General features: G+C 40.2%; 3 protein-coding genes and 1 long non-coding RNA gene across 4 annotated transcripts; all 4 read right to left on the bottom strand.

The window, feature by feature from the left end:
• Positions 1–662: 662 nt before the first annotated feature.
• Positions 663–5,498, bottom strand: LOC308303369 (uncharacterized protein). The gene is made up of 3 exons (XM_080747723.1): positions 5,242–5,498; positions 3,907–4,097; positions 663–3,765 (listed from the first exon to the last, which is right to left on the bottom strand). The coding sequence occupies exons 2-3, from the start codon at positions 4,094–4,096 to the stop codon at positions 2,801–2,803; spliced, it is 1,155 nt and encodes a 384-aa protein (XP_080603849.1). The 5' UTR covers position 4,097; positions 5,242–5,498; the 3' UTR covers positions 663–2,800.
• Positions 5,499–7,533: 2,035 nt separating this feature from the next.
• On the bottom strand, positions 7,534–8,940 carry LOC308302767. Its single transcript, XR_013962961.1, has 3 exons — positions 8,803–8,940; positions 7,833–8,023; positions 7,534–7,624 (listed from the first exon to the last, which is right to left on the bottom strand). It is a non-coding gene; the product is annotated as an uncharacterized lncRNA (long non-coding RNA).
• A 796-nt stretch (positions 8,941–9,736) lies between these two features.
• LOC308303354 (uncharacterized protein) lies at positions 9,737–12,764 on the bottom strand. The gene is made up of 3 exons (XM_080747709.1): positions 12,564–12,764; positions 11,200–11,390; positions 9,737–10,980 (listed from the first exon to the last, which is right to left on the bottom strand). Exons 2-3 carry the CDS (start codon positions 11,387–11,389, stop codon positions 10,052–10,054), a joined length of 1,119 nt encoding a protein of 372 aa, XP_080603835.1. The 5' UTR covers position 11,390; positions 12,564–12,764; the 3' UTR covers positions 9,737–10,051.
• LOC308303075 (uncharacterized protein) lies at positions 12,379–15,501 on the bottom strand (the record flags this gene model as incomplete). The annotated part of the gene is made up of 3 exons (XM_080747395.1): positions 12,379–12,386; positions 13,947–14,828; positions 15,312–15,501. The coding sequence occupies 3 exons, from the start codon at positions 15,499–15,501 to the stop codon at positions 12,379–12,381; spliced, it is 1,080 nt and encodes a 359-aa protein (XP_080603521.1).
• Positions 15,502–18,071: the final 2,570 nt, after the last annotated feature.

The following is an 18,071-nucleotide window of genomic DNA, read 5'->3' as shown; positions in this document are numbered from 1 at the left end:
ACCACCTCAACCATCCAGCAGTAGTCACAGTAGTGTGCAGCGCCAAAGACACAATCCCCGGCCTGCAATGAAATCTGTGTAGATGAGATTTAAAAATACACCATCCGGCGCCCCAGAGTAAAGTAAATTTCTTTAGCACCAAAGTGCCTTACAATGTGCATTACACCTCGACACAAACCCAGGAATCGAACCAGGAAGCCACTCTGCCTCCTGCCGCCAAAGTTCAATTGTTCTTTAATAAATTATGCTCCATTTGATCACGTTTTTGCTTGTAATCTCAAGTCCAGACTTTAAAGCATTCAAATCAAGTTCAGACTAGAATTCCTTACGAACAATTCAGTTAATAATGATGCCAAAAATCCATAGTGCAAAGAAGTCTCAGTTATGTCAAATCATACAACTTTATTACAAGTAGCATTAGGCTAATCTCAAGCCATTTTGAATACAAATGACTGACATTAGTATAATTTTGTGTCAAGACTATCAATCATTCTTTAGCTCAGAGTATTTCAAATGAGTTAACACATTCAGTTCTTTTTTTCAAGAAATGACACTTCTTCAAATCAAATCAAATGCATACACCCCAAAGCTACTCTACTTAAATGAACACTCGTAAACTGACACTAATGCTACAAGTCAAATTGTCACAGATTCAGTACAGAAGACTCAATGCTGTAAAGTCTTAACAGGGGTTGACACTAAGAGGCAGAGGCATGTTCTACTTTCCCAAAGGTCATGCACACTTGCCCGAAAAATTATTTGTCCATTGTCCAATGATTGGTCATTTGAATTACCGTTCAATTTAACACTTTACTTTCTGGGGCTGTGGATTAAAAGAACAAACCGCAATTTTTATGCCAAATACCCATATAACTATGAATATGACTATGGGTTCACACTTTTATATTTTAAGTGTAGCAACAGTGAAAACAGCACATTATAGGTAAACAGTGCTCTTTTAAATTCCAGACGTGGCGCTCTGGCCATGTTAAGGTGTTAAGACAGATATCTTGTGTTGTTTTTATATACGGTTGCGTCCCCTCTCAAATGAGCACTTTTGAAAGCAAAGGCCTCCTGCCACGAAAGGTTTATTTATCTGCCAGGGGCAGGTGGGCAACCCTTAGTGTCAACGCCTGCTTAACATTGTAGCAAAAGGTTTCCAGACATGACCAACAATGGTATTACAGGGTAAAGCTTGTAGTGATGATGGTTGATGGTGACATCACTGCAATATAGATGCATCTCAGGACTGGGCCTCAAAAGCAGAGAATCAATTATTTTTTAAGATTTATGAAGGGGGGGGGGGGGGGGGGCATTAAAAGAGGGGCTTTAAACATTTGTTTATCTTTAGGGGCTTAAAGATAAATTAAGAATTTGTGTGATAAATAAAAAGTGTAACTATGATTGGACTATTACATTGGCTCAGAATCTCTCAGGTTGGAACCGTTCATATTTGTGTCAAAAGGAGGGAATTAAAAAGCATTTTTAGGCATTACTTTTTTTCAGCATGATGAACATGGCCTTCTCTGTCCGAGCATGCATCTACATCAACACAAGTGCCCCCCCACACACCCATGATCTTGGGATGTTTTGACTCCATATCACTACCTATGATATCACTGTATTGGTTGCTGTTAAGTATTAGCCTGATTAGTACATTGCCATGTTCACTTGCTCTGAAAACTGAAATAGCAGATTGTACCATGTAAAATGATGAATGATAAGTTACAACCAACTGCTAGATCAATCCAGTGGCTCATAATGCAAACATCTCCACAAAACCTTCATCTGACGGAATATCTTCGCTGTCGGGCAGAAAATCGTGCAGAAAACTTCCAAAACCATTTATTTTCAATGAATGGAAAGAGAACCTGTGAGCCAATTGAGTTATTTTTCATTGGTAAAGTATTTTATCAAACCCACATGCACTTTCAATCTGGCATTAAAAAAATAGAAAAATACAGGATATAGGCGATCTACATGAAATTTAGTAGTGGTAGTAAGCCTTGCCGAGCCATGTGGCAGGTGCCCATCTCCGGGTTTCTGTGGTGTGAGGTAGCTAGATGTCCTCCTAGACATGACGCTAGTATGTCCCAGGGACTTACTCCAAATACAACCTTGATGCTGAGTGCCAAGCAGGGAGGCATTGGGTCCCAATTTTATAGTCTTTGGTATGACCCAGCCTGGGATTGAACCCCAACCACCCAATCTCAGGGCAGACACTCTACCCATAAGGTTTACGAATTGTATGTAGGCTTGTAGTTAAACAATCTTTGCTACTTTTGAACAACCGTATGAAATAAAAATACGAAATATGGAGATACAAAGTTTCTGCCCGGCAGTGATATGATCAGCACAATCATCTGTCATGTTAATAATAATAATATAGATGATAATAACAAAAATGTTGTCCCCTTTAGTTGTTGGTGTATTTTCTTAGTGCATTTGCACCAACCCCTGCATTTAACCCATCCTACCTATTAAGAGCAGTGGACAAGTTTATTTTATTTTTTACGGCAGAGTTCAGTGTTTTAGTCAAGGACACTTCAACACTAAGCCAAGATGATCCATGGATCGAACTGTGAAACCTTCGTTTTCCAAGCAGCTGATCAACCACTTTAGCCAGTGAGCCACTGCTGAAAAACACTGAAAAAAGGGTGCATGACACTGTCTGCAACTGAAACCACAAAGTGTAATTTGCACTTTGTCATACCAACACGTCACTCACCTAATGTTTTATATTCATTGAGCAGTATTGGTATTACGACAAAGTACAAATGAGGATTTGGGGCATAAAAGCTCATTGGTGCTCTGTCCACGCCTGTTGCGACTGCAAATTCTCTCCAATGTGGATCTTCTGGTGTCTTTTTAGGTTCTCTCCACGACTAAAACTTTTACCACACAGGTTGCAGAAATACGGTTTCTCCCCTGTGTGAACCCTCTTATGTTTCTTCAGGTCTCCAGCCTGACTGAAACTCCTCCCACACTGCACACAGCCGTAAGGTTTCTCTCCAGTATGGCAGCGCTGGTGGATCCTCAGATTCCCACCCCTGCTAAATGTCTTTCCGCACACAAAACACACATGTGGCTCATGCTCATCCCCCCTGAAGTATTCCCTCCTGTTTTTTCTTGCATCAAAGACAGTCCTGTTGGTTTTGGCAAATACATGCCTCCTACTTGTAGCATTATGATTTGAGCGGACGAGGACCAGTCCGTAAGGTCCTGAACCGAGTTGTGGCCTCTGGGCCTCAGCGGAGTCATGGTGAGAAGAGTTACTACTTAAATCCACACAGCCACTATAAGGTTCGTGGACAGCTGGCACATCTAATGTAGTGCAGTCTGTGAGCTCTGGTTCACTTTTGATGACAGCCAGGTTCAATCTGAGCTGCATGTTGGAGTGTGAAGTGCTTGGGTTGTTTGGTGAGTCAGCATGTTGAGGTAGCTGCGCTCGGCTAACGCTGTTAACAATGTAAGACGTCTGGGCAGTCGCCGCCTCCTCAATAATGTGTGTCAACTCCTCTGGTTGCACTTTGCAATGTTCTGCTGTTTGTGCCAAGTTACACTCGACTTGTGATTCAACCGCACTGGCTTTCTCTCTTTCATTTGACTCCTGCTTTAAGTCTTGGCCATGCTCGTTGCTGATAATTGGTTGATGGTCTGCCACGCTGGGCTCGGAGTCTTCCTGCATATCAAGACCCAAATCCAGATTTGGCTCTCGTCTCCCTGCATGTGCTTCTTCTTCAGGTAAAATTACATTTAAAGGAACTGTAAGAGGAAAAAAAAAACATTCAGTTAAGAGTATGCTTATTTGTTTCACTGTACAAATAGTTACATTCTCTCCTCTGGTCTGTAGGAACAAATACATAGGTGCTTTCCAACACCCACAGACACATTATTTGTGCTCACCTGTATTCTCTCTTTTTATCTCATCTTGGAGTTCTTGAAGTCTTCTCTTCAGACTCTCATTCTCTCTCTGAGTTCTGGCCGTCTTCTCCTGGTATTCTGAAACGGTTTCCTTCACCACCTCTAGAACCTCATACACAGCCACAGTGAGTAGCTTTTCCACACGGGCATTTAGACGATCAAGTTTAGACATCCTAAAATGAAGGAGAGGAAAAAGATCCATCAGTGTCAAGGCAATGTATATGTAAACTGAGTCTCAAAGTTCAGTTTTCCACATTTGATGTTACATAAGATAAACCTTTACTGATCCTCAGGGGGATATTCAGGTGTCATAGCAATAGCAGCAACAATAGGAAAGTGTGATTGAAACACAGGAGAGCTACAGGCAAGAGTAACAGTCAGTCTATCACCAATGGATATTGATATATGGCCAATGAATATAAGAATTAAATACATACAGTGACAGTCTATATAAGATTTCAGCAATGAGTGTACGGATCATGTTTTTCTACAGTAAACCATTCCAACAATGAATATATGAATTAATATTCAACAACTAAACAGGGGCCGACAGAGACACACAGTGTGAGCACATGTTCATCATAACAGTCCATGTGCAAGTGGGCCAAAGTCAAACCAGGACTTGGTCAATAAAAATAGAAAAGATGACAGTGCCAGAGTCAGTAATGCAAAAGAACGGACAGTGCCAGAGTCAAGCAGGAGTCACTAATCCAAAAAGAATAGAATAGAAAGTGCAGGTCTTAAGCCCTCATATGGGGGTCAAGCATGTTTGTGGAGCATGGTGGCTGGTTGGCACACAAGACTTTCACAAGTCGCTTTGAGGTGTTGAGGAGGGATGAGCCCTCCAACAGATGGTACAGATGGCTAAGTATGCTCTGGGCAAGTCCAAGTCTATGCCAAGCAATACATTGAAAATAAAATGTGGGAAATATTATTAACAAAATCCAAATAGGGGCTTAATTGTCATTGTTGTGCAGAATTTGTTTGACCAAGGACAATTAGGTCATTGTATCAACAGTTTGAGAATGATACTTTTCTCAAACTGAAGATGTTTAGTTTGAACTGTGACATCTGAACATTATTAGTTTGAACTGTGACATCCAAGTCAGTGTTATTACCAACACAGCCATGTCGTTGTCGACAGAAAATGCACCCTGAAAATCATCCTGGGTGTTGTTCGTCATAAAATCATCTTCATTATAAAACCTACACCCACAATGTATTCTCATTAGCACCTAACAAACGTTAAGTGCTTAAAGACAGATATATGCTGCGTATCAGTTTTGTAAGGCAAGGATTTGTCATTCATATCATTACCTTTACAGCGAGCACCTCGTGTCACTTATATTCCTTTTGATTTGTCTCCAGAAACGTCCAGCTGGTAACTTATTGGATATCTAAAACCACTTATATCTAGACTGCCACCGCCGACCCTATGGTTTCCCTTTAACTCCGCATCACCGTACAGCCCACCACACTAGAGCAGTGGTGTATATACCGACATTAGTTTTTTTTAATGAATGTCAAAACAAACGTAGCTTCTGAAACGACATAACTCTACCAGTACGTGTCTTTAAAAAGCAGAAACTAAAAACACTGGTGTGTAAATAAATATAACGCAACACTAGGGAGTCTGACCTCCGGAAGCAAATGGCAGACACAGGCTTGTGCCGAAGTTTGCTATTGGTGCGGAAATAACCACGTGATTGATGACGTTAGAACACGGTTCCCCAAAAGGTGGGTCGGGACCCATTTTTGGGTCACGGGCCAATTTTATGGGTCACGTCTTGAGTAAAAATCCAAATGTATTTAACAAATAAAAATAAAAAACATACATATGCAGACATACAGAATTGTTAGTTTCTTCTTGTAAAACATTAGGCTACCAGGACAAATGTAGTCATCATTAGTCAATATGTGCACACATCCAAAATTGGGCACATTTAATCAAAACTATGTCGAAATACCCGTTTCATTTTCTATGGCTCATTTGTGGGTTTTCATAGAATAATTGTCCTCTGCATTAGTCTGGTCTGCCTCCAAGCTTCTGGAGCCATTTCATGATGGCATTCTGCGCACAGGCCTGAAGCTGTATACCTTTTTGGAAAGACTGCCGATTAAATACATTTAACAATTTAGTTTGTTTGATTCCCAAAATGTTTTATCAACAGTTTTTATGTAAAGTACTTTAAAACTTCACTTTGATAAATACTTAATTGTTAGAGTTCTTGTTCTGTTTAGCATGTCAACTGCAACACCATTCTGAGCAAATTGACCATAAGTAGAATATAGTTCTAGCCGCTGACATTTTGTTCTGCCCAAATATATATCCAGATGGACACACATCACTAGTTAGTGTGCTACCCACTTCCATGTTATTAAATACAGTTTGTACAATATTGTGGGAAATCTCGGAACAGGCCAACTGTTGTTGAACAAATACGTTTCAGAGGTCCAAACTGTTTTGTTTTTATATATTTTTTTAATGTGTTATTATTAAACATCTTGTGAAGTTATTCAATCAGCTTGTTATAATGCCACGTGATAACAGTTTGACAGAATGCTAAAAGTTACTTGTCACATACAGTACAGAATAGACACACACACACACACACACACACACACACACACACACACACACACACACACACACACACACACACACACACACACACACACACACACACACACACACACACACACACACACACACACACACACACACACACACACACACAAATAATGGAATACAGATATAAAATTATTCAAGCACTCGACTATTTTCATCACTGAACACTAGAACGTCTGTCCACATGGAGTTTCTGATGTGTCTTGAGGTGACTCGACTGACTGAAAGTTTTGCCACATTGTTGACAGCCATAAGGCCTTTCCCCAGTGTGGATCCTCTTGTGTTTGTGCAGGTTACTAATATGAATAAAGCGCCTTCCACAATGTAGGCAGGAATAAGGCTTCTCCCCCGTGTGACAGCGTTGGTGGAGCTTTAGATTCCCAATCCTGTTGAATACCTTCCCACATACACTGCAAATGTGGCTCTGCTGTCTTTTCCCAGAATTGGATTTCCTGATACCTTGAGCCAGCTCGCCATGGCACTCGAACGGAAATGAATCTGCAAAGGTGCTGAGACCATCTGTATTTATGTAATGCACCATGCCAGGTATCTCTGTGTTGTCTGTCATGGACTCAGGGTCGATTCCAGGATTCTGTGCTGATCCACTTTCCAAAACTTCACAGGTAAACAGTTGGTTCTGATCCAAATATTCGTGTGAGGAGGATGAATATGGAAGTGGCTCGGACTCGGTTTTTATCGCCAGGAGAGACGGAGGGCTCAAAAGGTTTCCAGACATCTGAATTAATTGCATTTGTCCCACTGAATTATCTTGCTCATCGTCCAGTGAATGACTTGAGTAAACTCTCAAAGCTGCATTGGTCACATTTGAGATTCTATCATGTTCAACTGGTGCAACTGTGGTGCTGCATTCAACAGCATGTGCATGCGTAGTTGCTGTGCAGTTCAGCTCCCCTGAATTGAATGGTTCCATCGGAAGCATTTTTGACTTTGTCTCTGTAAGGTTTGGATGATGTCCTTGGCTGATTTCTAATCTTTGCTCCTGCTTCAGATCATCCTGCACTGGTTGTCTTGTTTTATACAAGGATGGTGGGAGGGGAGTACATTTATTGGCTGTAGAAGAGAGATAGTACATCATATTCAGTCATTCTGGCAGACGGTGGCAGAGGTGTGTAAAATTGATTGAACACTGTTATCATGATTAGTATTTTATCAAAATAATTACCTCAAATGACTACCTTGTCTGCAATCAAGAGGAACTAATGGTAAAATATTAGATTTTACAGCAAATAGAAATAGCAATTACACCAATGAAGCTCACCTTCACTGGCTTCCTTTAACTGGTCTTGGAGTTCCTGAAGTCTTCTTTTCAGACTATCATTCTCCCTCTGTGTTCTGACGGTTTTCTGCTGGTACTCTGAAACTGTCTGTTTCACCATGTCCAGAACCTCATGCACTGCCACCGTGAGCAAGTTTGTCACGCGGGCATTTAGACGCTCAAGTTTAGACATCCTAAAATGGACAGAAACAGATCTTTGTTTAGTTTTACATGTTTTAATGTGACCCTAAACTCAAGAGCTAGCACAAGACTGCTGTATTAGACTGGAGTGAAAGCTGAGTTAGAATCTCATACGTAGTGACTGGCAATGGTAAAGTAACTAGTAGCCTACATTTAGTAATGTACTAAAGTACAATTTTTAGGTATTTGTACTTTACTTGAGTATTTCCAATTCTTTTACTTTAATACTTACTACTTCTCGGATCCAATTATTGTACTTTTACTCCACTACATTTATTTGAAAACTTGAGTTACTAGTTACTCTGTAGATTGATTATTATTACAAAACATACTTTAGCCACTTCAACCTTATACATTTTTGACCATTTGAAAATAGCCAATCTACAATTGTGAGCTTGTAGATATTCTATTTTCAAAAGTTTTTTATACATTTGAAAACTTGAAATGGGACATTCTGCATAATGAGTACTTTTACTTTTGGTACTTTTAAGTACATTTACTTTTTTTCCCTACATTGCAGTAATGATACTTTAAAACATCTGAGTACTTTTTGCACCACTGGTGACTGGCACCAGTCTGACGTCACCATAACTCTCCATTAGCGGATGACGTAAGAAACTAATGTTGAATGTTTACTAAATACTGTACATTTCCTTCCAAGGACACGGGTTAGGTCAACTTAGGTGTCAAACTGTCAATGCAACTTACAATTCAACGATTCTATTTAACGTCATAACTACCAGCAGTGCAGCACCCATCAATGTAACATTACCTTTTTATGTTTAAAATATCCTGCTCGGTGCTTGCTTGTTGTAACCGACCAATCGTTTACACATCACCGTATCGCCAACAATTAACAAACTTCTAGCAGAGTGGCGTTTGAGCAGATTTCACGAATGGCACAGCAAACATAACTTCTGCTGTCTAAATAAAATCTAAAACACAACACAAGTCGACATTTCCCCCGGAAGAAAACTCAATTACTTCCTTTTGTTCTCTTCTCCATTTCAAAATAAAAGTCAATGTTGGGCGTTCTGCCATTAATCCACCCATCCATCCATCAAGCTATATAATTTTGCCTTTACATTTGGACGTTATATTGTTATTGATGAGCAGGATAAGCAGTATTATTTTGTTTTACAAATGTCCCCCTTGAACCATGATCTGAGGTGGGAGGTTTATAACGATCGACAGAAATTTATAACGAAAAGAGAAGAAAATTGTTGCCTTTGTAGACCATTTCTCTTCACAGACGAGTAAAGGCAAAAGGCTGGGAACGAGGCTATTTGCAGACTATCCAAACAAATCTATATACACTAATTATGCTAACATTTTTATTTCCTCCCAATTTTGTGTCCTATATGCTTTAAGTCAGAGTTTCTCATCCTTTTCAGGCTGTGACCCCAGAAATAACCATATTTGCACTGGGGATCCGGATCCCCCACCCTGACAAGCACTTGCAGGAGTTGAGGCATTACTTTTTGTTTGACTCAGTTATGTACATACTGTACAATATATAATCCCACGTGGGATGAAAGTATATTACAATGCATACATTGTACATTATCTGAGCACACGTAAATAAACCAAAAGTAGTTGAGAATGTGTTATACAAATATATCAACATGGCAACGGTGATAAGTTTTGTTATTTATTTAAGACACGTGATAAATACACTTTAACTGGGAATATTGTTATTGTATGAAAGTACACATTTTAAGTGGTCTACACAACATGTTTATACTTTATATTTAGAGGACCATTACTTTTAATAAGATTTGTAAAATTGCTGATTCATAGATTTATTCAAAATAGTGTTGTTAATACGTCATTGAAATCAGCTAATTAAAATGCCAAGGATAGCAGTTTAAATTAATGACCTCACATTGTTTTGAACTGTAGGAAAATAAGCAGTATCAGGTGTCTGTTAAGTTTCGGAGTTCAAAAGAATAGTTCAAATCAACAATCAAAGCAACTGAATACATTAAATCAACAATAATTCAAGGACTCAACTGTTTTCTTCACTGAACACTAGAACGTCTGTCCACATGGAGTTTCTGATGTGTCTTGAGGTGACTCGACTGACTGAAGGTTTTGCCACATTGTTGACAGCCATAAGGCCTTTCACCAGTGTGTATCCTCTTGTGTTTGTGCAGGTTACCAACATGATTGAAGCGCCTTCCACAATGCAGGCAGCAGTAAGGCTTCTCCCCTGTGTGACAACGTTGGTGGATCTTTAGATTCCCAATCCTGTTGAATGTCTTCCCACATATATTGCAACTGTGACTCTCTAGTCTTTTCCCATGGCCGGGTTTCCTGATACCTTGAGCCAGCTCACCATGGCACTCAAACTGAAATGAATCTGCAAAGGTGCTGAGACCACCTGTATTGATATAATGCACCATGCCAGGCATCTCTGTGTTGTCTGTCATGGACTCAGGCATGCCAGCATTTTGTACTGTTGCACTTTCCAAGTCTCCACACATGAATAACTGACTCTGATCCAAATGTTCATGCGAGGCTGAATATGGAAGTGGTGCGGACTCTGTTTTTATCATTGGGAGAGACGGGGGGCTCATAAGGTGTCCAGACATTTTGATTAATTGCATTTGTCCCACTGAATTATCGTGCTCATCATCTAGTGAATGACCTGTGTAAACTGTCAAAGCTGCATTGGCCACATTTGAGATTCTATCATGTTCTCCTTGTTCAACTAGTGCAACTGTGGTGCTGTATTCGACTGCATGTGCATGTGTAGTTGCTGTGCAGTTCAGCTCCCCTGAATTGAATGGTTCTGAATCTGAAGTGATCTGAAGTGTTTTTGACTCTGTGAGGTTTGCATCATCATGGATCATGTTTTCTAATTGCGGCTCCTGCTTCAGATCATCCTGCACTGGTTCATCTTGCCTTGTTTTATATGAGGATGGTGGGAGAGGAGCACATTTATTGGCTGTAGGAGAGAAAGTACATCATTTTGATAGAGATGTGTACATGTGAAAACTGCAATACATTGTTTATAATTTTTTCTGAATTCATTGTTTATCATTTTATTTTTCATTGTATTTAATTAATTGTGAACAATAAATAATTGTTACCATCTATTACCATTACCGGTATACATCTCTAACCACAAATAGAAATAACAATTAATTACAGTAATGACGCTCACCTTCACTGGCTTCCCTTAACTCATCTTGTAGTTCCTGAAGTCTTCTTTTCAGACTCTCATTCTCTCTCTGAGTTCTGGCAGTTTTCTGCAAGTACTCTGATACAGTCTCTTTCACCACCTCCAGAACCTCATGCACTGCTACAGTGAGCAACTTTGTCACACGAGTATTTAGACGCTCAAGTTTAGACATCCTAAAATGACAAAAACAAAACAAAGACACATCTTTATTACTGAGAGTTAGTGTTGTTAATTTCGCAATCCGTACTTGTAGTCCTTGGATATTAATGCTGGTGAGTGACAATTCAGTTTAAATATTTCTCTGTAAGCAAGCAGCAAATTTGGAAAACATGATGACAAGGCAGTATCAAACAAAACATTCCTAAGTTTAAACACAGAATATATATATAGTACAATGTCACATTACGTGAACAGAAGATTTGAGTCATAGCAGAACCAGAATGGAACAGAGTATACAATATCAATAAGCACATAATAAATCACAATGTTCTATGTAGATAGAGTTGTACTTCAACAATCGCATCCTGCACCATTGGGCATACACTGTAATCGGTAAAGCAAGTGACCATGGCATCACAAACAACATATCTGTGCTTATGCAGATTAGAGTGAAGTGAATCATTACATGTGCTGGTCAAACATACAGGTCAGATAAGAGTTAATCAGAACAGACACAGATCAAACAGAAACAGATGTAGGTCAACTAGATAGATACAGGCAAAGCAGCCAATATATAATAACAGACAGTCACCTATAAGTTAGTCAATTTCCCATGTTCTATGTGCTGTCTCCTGTCTGTAAGACTCAGTAAGAGCTAGCATATAGCTATTAAATTGGACGACAAGACTGCTCTGTGTGAAGAGATCTGAGAGTTGGGATAATGCATAATGCTCGCCATTTCCCTAGCGTTTAGTGGAGTTCCAATCTGGCAAGCCATCTCAAAGAAAGGGGGACCCCCACTCGGTCTGTCCCTCTTCCTTTGAAGAAGCGTAAGCGATCATGACTCAAACCCTGAATACAGGACCGTCCTGTATTCAGGGCTATCATGACTCTGTCTCGAGAATGGTGGCGTTCTAACGTTATGGACCAGAGCTAACCATTTTCCCAAACGTCAGTACATTTCTAGTGTTTATTGTCAACAGTAATAATTGTTTCTTAAATCTACAGAACTAAAAAACAACACAACTGATATCATATCCGTTTAGAATCTAGATTATGACAGACAACGTTCTAGATTAGTTATTAAGTGGTTTCTTGTATGTGTAACCTCCATCAACAATCAACTAATTTACACAATGTCCTGACATATGTTCACAGAAGTAAATATTCAAGTTTCAATGGCTTACCTTGTTGGCGAACGGATCCCTTTTCTTTCAAAGTGCTCGTTTAAAAGGTTGCTCAACAACACCAGAGCAGGATCAAATTCCAGTCAGTGCATCCGTTTGTTTAGCAGCTCGAAACTTTGGACATACAAAGCCAGCAGAATATTAAATCTTCAAATGAACTTAATCATTTAGAACAAGTTTGAAAGATTTAGAAGCAAAAGACGTGATGATGTAAATAAAGTCAATGACCCCCGGAAGCACAATCGCAACTATTACCAGGAATCAGCTGCGTTTCACAATAAAAGTCTAGAGTTTTAATGGTTTCTATCTATGGTTTCTATGCATCGTTTCGTTTGTGAAAATCATTACCATCTATGTATCCATCCATCTATTATCTATCTAAACATTTATAGCAGCAAAATAGAAAAGTCAAAGTGTTGAAAGAATAAAATCAGATATTGTAGAATACAATCAGATATGTTGTTAAATAATGAATTAAGATACATCATGATCATGGTCATGGTGCAACCAGTCCAGAAATATTTTGGTAATTCATTAATTTATATAGAGTGCATACATACAGTATCACTGTATAAAAACAAATATATATTAAGCTTGCTATGCTCTAAAGATGGTGTCATAACTGACACACCTCAGTGATGTATTGATGTTATTATCTGAACACACTGAAACATTTATTTAGATAACATACAAAAACACACTGCATGTATGAAGGTAAATGGTAGGCTAAACGAAGGCTCGTGCACATTATATTTACGGGCAATCTCAGATGTAGAACGTTTAACAAACCAGAATAGCATCGTCAATTATTTTTAAAAGAAAATATTGGTAAGAGACAAAAGTGTTTAGTTTAGTAGTTAAAATAGCCATAACTCAAAATAAAACAAATATCAGTACTTTACATGGCTCAATAAATACAACTCAACATGAATTTAACAACTGAACCTATATTCTGTGCCTTCCTTTTGTCTCTGTCCAGGGGTGTCACTGTCACACCAAATTCTGGGCCCTGGGTACAAGGATTCACTCACATTTTTGTGCTTTAACTATTGAAAAACAGCAGATATACAAGCTCACTCGGTGCCACGCTGCGAGCTTGTAGATCTGCTATTTTTGAAAAATCGTGAAAAAAAGTCTTTGAATATTTCAAGTTTTTTTCCCCCCCCCCAAAAATGATATCTATTTGGCCACGGACCCCCATCTCAAAACATTTAGTTTCCAGGGACCCCCCAGAAGCAAAATGTTAGTTACAGATGTTCGCTTAAAAAAATACATATATTAAAAAATGTTCACACATTTTCACGACTTTTCAAAAGCTAAAGTATAACATACTAGGGCCCCTCCACCTTGGGCCCTAGTAACTCAGTCCCACTTTCCCCCCACTTGTGACGCCCCTGTCTCTGTCCATATGAATTCTGAGATGTTTCTTCAGGTGACTTGACTGACTGAATGTCTTGCCACATTGTTGGCAGCCGTAAGGTCTTTCTCCTGTGTGGACCCGCTTGTGTTTCTGCAGGTTACCAGCATGACTGAAGCATCTTCCACAATGTAGGCAACGGAAAGGCTTCTCCCCCGTGTGGCAGCGCTCGTGGATCCGTAGATTCCCAATTCGGTTGAAAGTCTTCCCACATACAACGCACATGTGGCTGTCATCCTGACTGTTCTCAAAGCTCGGTCTCTGGACGCCTTGGACCAGTTCAGGATGGCATTCAAATGGAAATGTGTCCACAAACGTGCTAAGGCCATCTGCGTTGATGTAGTGCACAATGGTAGGATTCCCTGCATTGCCTTCCATTGGCTCGGAGACTCCCTCATTCAGTGCTGCGCTGCACTCAAAACCACCACTTGATGAGAAAAGCTGGTTCTGATTCACGTGTTCATGTGAGGATGAATATTCCTGTGGCTCAGGCTCGGTTTTGATCTCTGGGAGAGTGGGTGAGCTTGAGCCGCTTCCAGGCTTTGTTGAGTGGTCTTGGTCAGTGTCGGCCTGCGGACGAGTCATGTCAACAGTCAGGGCTGCACTGGACACATTTGACAACCTCTCTGGATGCTCATCTTCACCTAGTGGAACCATGAGGCTGCAGGCGTCTGTTTCTAACGATGTAGGTGTCAACTCTCCTGAGTTGCTTTTCTTTTTCCTTAGTCGTTTCTTCCAGTTGACCTTTGGCTCACATCTACTGTCATTTTCTGGTTTGAGTTCATCTTGCCTTGTGGGTTCATCTCCGTGCCTGGTTTGAGTTGAAGACTGATCGTAAAGTGTCTTGTCTGTAAACAAACAGAGCAATCAATGAGTATTATTATAAACCATATGACTAGTGCTTGACTGATAAAAGTGAATTCTCCTGAATAGATTTTCTCAGCTTAGTATAGAGAATTAAGACCCCAAAAATACTTTTACTAACAAAACATTCTCAAAAGAGTTGTGGACAAATTAAGAACCACCTTTGAGGGAGTAGCCTACATTAACATTTGGTCATGGTGAATGCAATTATCGTCTACCAATGGTAAACCAGAAAATTATACAAGTTGGGTAGCTCCTTTCGGAACCCCTCACTCCACTGCTACGGTTCCGAAAGGAGCTACAAGTTGGGTGAGGTGCATTCATTTCTCCTATACTATAGGCTACATGTTTAACACCTTTGGTCTTAAATGATTAGGTCTACACTTAAGTTAAGACTCAGTGTTGCCATTCATTGTTGGTTATAAAATGGAATAATTCAGCTAAAGATGAAGAACAATGGCGCTAACCTGCATCGTCTCTCCTTATATTTTCTTGCAGCTCCAGCAGTCTTCTCTTCAGACTGTGGTTCTCTCTCTGAGTTCTGGCAGTTTTCTCCTGGTACTCGGACACGGTCTCCTTCACCACATCCAGGACCTCCTGCACGGCCACCGTCAGCAGCTTGGCCACACGGGCGCTCAAACGTTCAAGTTTCGACATGGTTTACAGTTATACTGATGCGCAGCTGATGAGTTGCATGGGAACGTGTGTTTCGTAAATAATCAACAGATGTTGCGACATTGATCACTGATCAATGTTCGATGGCTCACAGCTTTGATTTTCAGACGAAACCTAAGCCCAACAGCATCAGCACCAGCACGTGAAAGCTATGTGTTTGTTTTCATACAACCGCAACGGGGTGTCTAGTGTCTAGTCTAGTTTGTTCTAATTTGTAAACTTAAAGTTAGCCAGCCGTTTCATTAATCCTTTAGTAGTATCACTATCTGGACAAATAATTCGCGTGTTGTTAGTTAACCCGTAGCCCCCAAAGTAAACCCCGGCCAAATAGCATAGCAATAGCAATTGCAATAGCAATTGCAATCTGCAATAGTGCGCCACCAACCACTCTCTTTCACTTATATTATGGTGAAGACCAGCCATACCATAGACTAATAGGGCCCGACGCGATGCTATCCTCGCGGGAGCTGTAAATAATGGCTCATCTCTTTTCTTTTTTCCCCCCTTCGTGCAGTGCCTTGTGGGTAATGGTGTTCGGTGATCCGGTGTGGTTGGTTGTTGCTATGGTTACTGCACCCCACCTTAACTTCAAAGATCTGGCTTCAGCTTCAGCACCAGATGTTTCTGTGTGCTTGCTTATTCATCTCTATCGCTATTCGCCACATACTGTAGTAGACAAAATGTGTAAATGTAATTGTAAAGAAATTAAGCAGTGGTTAGGCTACCGTAGGCTATTTGTAGGCATAATTAACCACCATATCCTTGCACAAGACAGACACACTGTTTGTGAAAACCAAGCTCTAATTGTAATGGAAATACAATTTATATTCCTTTAGGCTATTGATTTATCGATTATTGATTTATTAATTATTATATATTTAGTATTCCTCTTACTTCAGTTATATTAATGTATGACTGTATGCTGAAATGTGTCTGAATGTAATGTCCTAGCAAGGGTGTAAATGAGAATGATAATATGTTACTACTAAAGCCTCTATCAGAGTCTTTTTGAGCGTTAACGTTGTAGTTTTGACTCAAAAAGACTACACCGCACTACACCGCGGTACCGACTCTGATAGAGGCTTTATGAGTTTAGTACAACCTCAGTGTACCATTAAGACGCTCTAAGGGCGAGAAGCGCCATAGTTACCCACTGAAGATATGGAGATACCAGACACATCTTGCTAACTTATCTAGGTCTCACCTAATAAACTACATAATTTAGACATAGGACGATCTACAGCTCCATATATGGAGCTGGCGAGGACATCTAGCGCTGAAATCAGTCTGATGTCACAAACACACGGACACAGCCAAGTACTATATAAAGGGTGGCCATTACCCTTGGCCTTGAGCACAGGAGGCAAGCAGAATACTCTACTCTTACGCCAGGGCTCCATCACTACAGCCATCGGGCGTCGCGTCAGCGTAAATGAAAAGAACGTTCCCTTTTCAATCAATGAAGGGTGCTCCATTGCCGACGTTGCACTGTGTTAGGTGCTGGCCTCGGATGCCCAATTCGCCACGGTTCTTTTTTTAACGCCGTCCGGCGCCGTCTTTCTAGTGGAGCCTGGGCTTCAGCCTATCTCCCTGACATGACCCACTGAAGATTGTTACTCCAAAAATGGAGCTACCCGACACATCTTGCTGACAGGTCTCACCTAATAAACTCCATATTGGACCTAGGACGCTGCGATGAGGTGTCATGATGTCAGAAGAATGACAAAGAAGAGAGATAAATGAGGGATTTTGAGTGACAAATAAATTAATGAGGGATTTTGAGTGACTGACAGGATCTGGTCGCAATCATACTAAGTAGCGACCTACGGTCTGACTAGGACACTTACTATGGCTGAAAGTCGATAAGAATTGAACACACGTTCATGCAGTAATTGGTCAGGGTAGTGTCGCTGCTCTTGGGACGCCGAGAGGCGAGCATGGAGCAGTGCATTTCCTAATCAGGCAGAATTGTACTCAAGTGCTGAGAACACATCTTTTGGTCAGACAGAAGGAATGTTAGTCCTCAGAATTATCCTAATATGTGTATGTATCCTTGCAGAATCTGTACTTAAGCTGCTCCAACATCTTGATCAGTGTCAGACTCCCGTTGTCTTCCGACTACAAGACAACCGGACCCTGTCCACCGTGGCTTCTTCCATCTACTTTTTTTTCTCAATAATCTTTAGTGGTTTTAGACTATTAGCTCTGCAGTGTAACGTGACATTGGTCAGCAATTAAATGGTATTGAAGTCAATTGGATTTTATCCTACTAACATCAATTTGAACTCAATATAGCAAATATATTTTGAATTAGAATGGAAGCAGCTTGTCCGTTACCTGAGTAGAAGGAGGATGTTATTTTAAGCGGACTGTTTATTCTAATGCATGTCCATTGAACAATTCACTTTGGTTCGTTTCGTCACTAAGCAGTAGGGGTGGGAGGGTATGAAGGGGTTGTTTTTATGTTAATTTGTTTTGTATTTTATTGTTTGATTCTTTTCAACTCTTCTTTTCTCTTTCTTTTCTTTCTTAAAATATGCTGTAACAGAAAA

The sequence above is a fragment of the Nannobrachium achirus genome (genome assembly GCF_963921795.1).
Source record: "Nannobrachium achirus genome assembly, chromosome: 18".
NCBI lineage: Eukaryota > Metazoa > Chordata > Actinopteri > Myctophiformes > Myctophidae > Nannobrachium > Nannobrachium achirus.
The sequence above is the reverse complement of the archived record's forward strand: the minus strand, read 5'-3'. Positions and strand labels throughout refer to the sequence as shown.